This window comes from Lycium ferocissimum, chromosome 5 (assembly GCF_029784015.1).
Source record: "Lycium ferocissimum isolate CSIRO_LF1 chromosome 5, AGI_CSIRO_Lferr_CH_V1, whole genome shotgun sequence".
In the NCBI taxonomy this organism is placed as follows: domain Eukaryota; kingdom Viridiplantae; phylum Streptophyta; class Magnoliopsida; order Solanales; family Solanaceae; genus Lycium; species Lycium ferocissimum.
In genome coordinates this window covers 41,838,370-41,843,251 of record NC_081346.1, presented here as the reverse complement: position 1 = coordinate 41,843,251, position 4,882 = coordinate 41,838,370, and the positions used below count along the sequence as shown (strand labels likewise).

The following is a 4,882-nucleotide window of genomic DNA, read 5'->3' as shown; positions in this document are numbered from 1 at the left end:
GCAAAGATCTGGGGTCCCGTCTATCTGTTGGGCAATGATCCGGGACGGGTGGCACTTAGACTTCGTGATTCACGCTGGGTTGTGCTATCGAGACGTCGATATTTCCGTCCGGATTACACATGTACACCGCATTTGCATGGCATTGCACTCATACCATTACTGCATTACATTGCATTATGACTTGATTTTGATGTTTGGTGTTGTATTGTGATATTGGATTGGATACCTTCTGATTTGGCACATTTGGGATTAGATGCTCTACGTAGGCGATGACAGATAAATGGAATTGATTGCATTGTCTTATACTTGTTAATTTCCTTGCTTATCTGCTTTATTTTCTGGATTGTGTTAAATATGCTTAGTCGGCCGATGATGCCTACCAGTACTGTTGTTTGTACTGACTTGCACTTGCTGCATTCTTTTATGAATGCAGAGTACCAGGTCGGATCCATTTCCGTGACCCGTGGCTGATCGACGCTTCAGCTTTCTCTCAAGTCTCCAGGGTGAGTATGGCGTCCGCTGACCTTGAAGACTTTCCTATCATATGTCTTATTTTTATTTCAGAGACAAACATTTTATGTATTAGTATTCCAGATTGTATTATTCTCCTTAAATGCTCTTGTATTATTCAGACTAGACCCTGGGAATGTTTATTGTCATTCCGCACTTTCTACTACTTATATATAGATATATCGTGAGACTTACGTATTTGTTCTATTCCGCTGTTTAATTTCATTCTTTCGTGTATTATTCATTGTTGGGTTGAGGGTTCGCTTACCAAGGTGGGAAGGTAAGTGCCCGCACGGCCTAAGCAAAAATGGGTCATGACAGAGTGTGGCAATGCAGATGAAAGCTATCAATAGACTGAGAGAATGAATGTAAGTACAAGTCACACATGTGCTCAGAGAGAGGAACACTTTGGCAGATATTTTTACTAACCTAGTTTTTTATTTTGCAGGTACATATCAGTTCAACTCTTTTCGAGACTTGCCCACAGCTGGGAAAAGACTTCTCAACCTGGACAAGCATAACACTCCAAATATCATAACAAGAACTATTAGAAGAACTGCACCAGACTATGATGTACTAACACCATGATCCAGTTCATAAACTGGAAATCCTGAGATAGTAAGGTAGTTAGCCGAAAGATCATTGCATGGACAATCTGCAGGACTGTTCTAATAGTGGTATTAACATCTAATATGTTCATTCCATTAGGATGGAATTGTGGATGATATAGCTTTGTCCATACGTTGGATTAGCTATTCATCATAGCATATAGGAAACTACTGCATAAAGGTCAGATAGAAGGCTGTAGATCAGTTTCGATTGCCTGAATTTATCCCATTGCACCTAGTGAGAGCTTTCAGGTGTTCAGACATGGCATCAATCTAAGACATCAAGAGTGCTTGCATTATTGTACTGCTGCTTTCTTTTTCTGTAGTTTAGCTAGTTTCCTGATGACTTGATCAGTTGATTAAGCTAGTTGTTTTCTGTTTTCTTTCCTGTTGATCTGCTAGTTTGTTCTGTTTTTTTAGTTTTGCTCCTCCCTATTTTGTAAACTCTTCTTTTTTATTTATGGAATAAACTACTACTAATAGTGGTATTTGCTTTTAAAAAAATAGTGTTCATACATACTCTAGGGACAATCCGAAAAGTGTGACACAAGACCTCCTCAATATTACGGAATATATCTGCATTGAACCTATAGGAGCTTTCAACCCTCGAGTCTGAGCCCGTTAACCCCAAATGTTGACTTTGGTCAACTCTTATTTTGTTATTTTATCTTAAACTCTAACTTTTATTTTATTCTCCAAAGAGTATCTGGGTCACTCGGGACCTGTGCCGCCCATCTTCACAATTCATAAAAGACATATTAAACCTACAGGAAGCGTTACTTAGGGGGAAAATGTGCTAAAACTCGGAACGACCGGACGAATCTTTACATTAATAATGTAATTTCATGGTATCTTATATTTATGAAACCCTTAAAGAAATGATTTTTGTAAATAAATTTTGTTTTCTGGAATTAGTATAAAATGGGAAAAAAATGACTTTGTTCACTTATATTTTAAAAATATTCAACAGTTTTGAGTGTGGGTAAGTGAAGGGGGCCAAATATCGACGAAGCAGACAGTATACCGTCAAATCTTATATGCTGAAACTTCTGGACTGGACAGTAGTGTGCAAAGACTGGATAAAAAGAGAAAGGAAAAAGCTTGTGTAAGTAATAGTCAATTGAGTTGCTCAATAATTCTTGATTTGCAATTGTTGGTTCTTGCTGTGTTTTAGCCATCAATCATATGGAGGAAGGAAAAATGAAAATATATCACGAGAGGCAAAGATTACAGCTGTGCCTCTTACATTCCCTCAACAATCTCTTCCAGGTAATCAATCCCCTTTATTCTTATTCTCTACACTGAAAATCATATCATCAATAAAGAAGAGGCAACCCATCTCAACCAAGTTTCTTTTCTTTAAATTTTGATCCAAGGATTCTAACGTCATAATCTTACAATTACCAGTTACAGCAAGTGCCTAAAGCAATTACCAATTTTATTTGATATCATAGGATTTCGAATTAAAGATATTTGTGAAGCCACACTGGTTTTGGCAAGTGTGTACTTACCTCATTGAATGGGTTTTACTGCTTGGTCTAATTCTCTCCCTTTTTGGTTTCTTTCAAATGAAACATATGTGTATATTAAGGGTGTGTTTTTCATGGAAAATGTTTTCTTAGAACATGACTTTGAAAGTAAGTGGGTTTCTTACTTATTTTCTCGTGTTGGGTAGGTAAGCAAAAACTATCATCCTAAAGGCAATTGTATATAATCTAGATAAATACTATGGAGGGTGGGGCGTGCGTAGGGGTGGGTAGAGTGAGGGGTGGTGGTGGGGGGATTATTGAACATAACCCGTGTTGGTATGATGACATATCGGTTGTACTCATGTTCTAACTCAGGCAAAAGATGCGTTTACGAGATCTGATTTAAATTCCATTGCTGGAAAACTTGATATGGATGACCCTAACAGGGGAAGCTGGAGTCCTGTGTCAATTGTTTTTAAGCCTCATCATAATGAAATCACTGGGAACTATGATATAAACGTATTGATTGCTGCACTGGAACAGAAAGGCAAAAGTGTTGTTTGGCATGATAGACGAAATGGGGCTTCTTCAATTGATCTTGATGGAACTGATGATCAACTGATGGGAATTGTTCTTAATGTTCCTGTTAGAAAGTTTAACGGCCTTTGGAGAAGCAGGCATTGGGTAACATTAAGATGTATTCAAGGGTTTTGGTATAATCTGGACAGTGATTTTGCTGCTCCTTATGCTTTTAAAGATACCCAAGAAGTTAGGGAGTTCTTGGATGGTATCATTACTGCTGGTGCTGAGGTTTTACTGGTCATGAATGATAAACAATGAGTTTTAAGATGTTCTTTTACCTTCTCAAACAAAGATGTTCTTTAACTATGGCTGCCGTTTGATTTCCTTTTTGACTTAAGCTGTTTGAAGCACTGTGGATGGGACATGTCAAGACTTTAGTTCCCAGGTTTGCTACTAATACATGCCATGGGCACATGCTGGAAGGTGTTAGCGCTGTGATGGGTTTTCTTTTGGCCTACTACGTTTCCTGTTTCTCAGCTGCATGTCTGCTGTGAGATGCCAATATTAGTCTGACATATTCTATATTTACTCTGTGGAGGTTTAGCATTTGCATCAGGACAGTTGCTGATGAGAAACTGCATCCTCAGAATGGGAGCATTTTATGGATTGTTTGTATCATGTTCATTTGTTTGGTTGTGATAAGCTTGCTTGAAGCAAGATACCTTCGTATATGTACTGGTTAGTGCAACATGTTAGGCGTTTCTTGTGAATTCTTTTCACTGTTTTAGAAGTTATTTTATACACTATCTGATTGACTATAGTTGAAAATAATTCAAGTTTTGACTTGAGTTATCTCCTTAAAGGCATACTTTATTTCTTGTAGTTTGATCTACAAAGGTGAATATTCCCTTCAAGGTTTGGAATGATCTTGCTATCTCGGGTGTAATTCATTATTTCAGCTTCTTTTTACACTTAATCTTTGAAAATATAGTCATTACTGTTCGGCAATGAGAAAATTGGGCTCTCTTTTCACACACTGAAACAAAAGAATGGAAAAAGGTGAAATATATACATGTAAAATATGGTTTTAGCAAGACATTGTGCTCTATTATATTTAGTACATATCCAATCAGAAGGCTAGATTTTGTTGAAGAAAGAAAAACTCAATTGCATACTTGTAATGGACCTTTTATTAATAGCAAGAACCTTGGCCTCCAGTGTATTTGTCTTTGGACCAACAAGGTGCCAGTGTATGCGCTTTCTTCAACTGCTTGTCTGCAATTTCTCTCTGCATTTGAAGATAACAGGGATGTCGAGCTCTCACTTTAGCTTATGATTCTCCAGGAACTAAATTTTTCCTGTTAGCATTGCTAATAGATAAGAGAAGATTGAACTTTTCCTTTTGATTTCTATTCAAAATCTAGATGCAAATGCTACTTCTTTTGCCTTTTGTCTTCCCTGGTGGCTCTTCTTAGTTATGAGTACCTACTTGGAGGAGTGGCATTCTCAAGAAGTGGCTGCAAGTTGAAGATTCATATTTCTTTATCTGGCCAAATCTAATTCTTCTCTCCGAAATTAACTCTTGCATTTTTGCTTCTCATATCCAGGTGTAAGTCCAACTTTCTCAGCCAATATAATCTTTCTGCACAAAGTAAAACTGTCTTTCAATGTTTATTTGCATTCACAACTGCCTTTTCTGGTGTTATTGTTTATTTATGGACATGCTAAAGAGTGGAATAATTTAATTTTTTTTTTTTTTTGAGAAAATCATTG

General features: G+C 37.1%; 1 protein-coding gene across 1 annotated transcript; it reads left to right on the top strand.

Moving 5' to 3' along the window:
• The first annotated feature begins 2,062 nt into the window (after window positions 1-2,062).
• On the top strand, window positions 2,063-3,980 carry LOC132056811 (josephin-like protein). The gene is made up of 2 exons (XM_059449169.1): window positions 2,063-2,387; window positions 2,963-3,980. Exons 1-2 carry the CDS (start codon window positions 2,304-2,306, stop codon window positions 3,425-3,427), a joined length of 549 nt encoding a protein of 182 aa, XP_059305152.1. The 5' UTR covers window positions 2,063-2,303; the 3' UTR covers window positions 3,428-3,980.
• The last annotated feature ends 902 nt before the right edge of the window (window positions 3,981-4,882 follow it).

What these genes read in the sequence shown, in the direction of transcription:
- LOC132056811 (XM_059449169.1), top strand. Translation starts at nt 2,304, where the DNA reads ATGGAGGAAGGAAAAATGAAAATATATCACGAGAGGCAAAGATTACAG. An exon ending in CCCTCAACAATCTCTTCCAG is followed by an intron (nt 2,388 to 2,962) that starts GTAATCAATCCC and finishes GTTCTAACTCAG; the next exon opens with GCAAAAGATGCGTTTACGAG.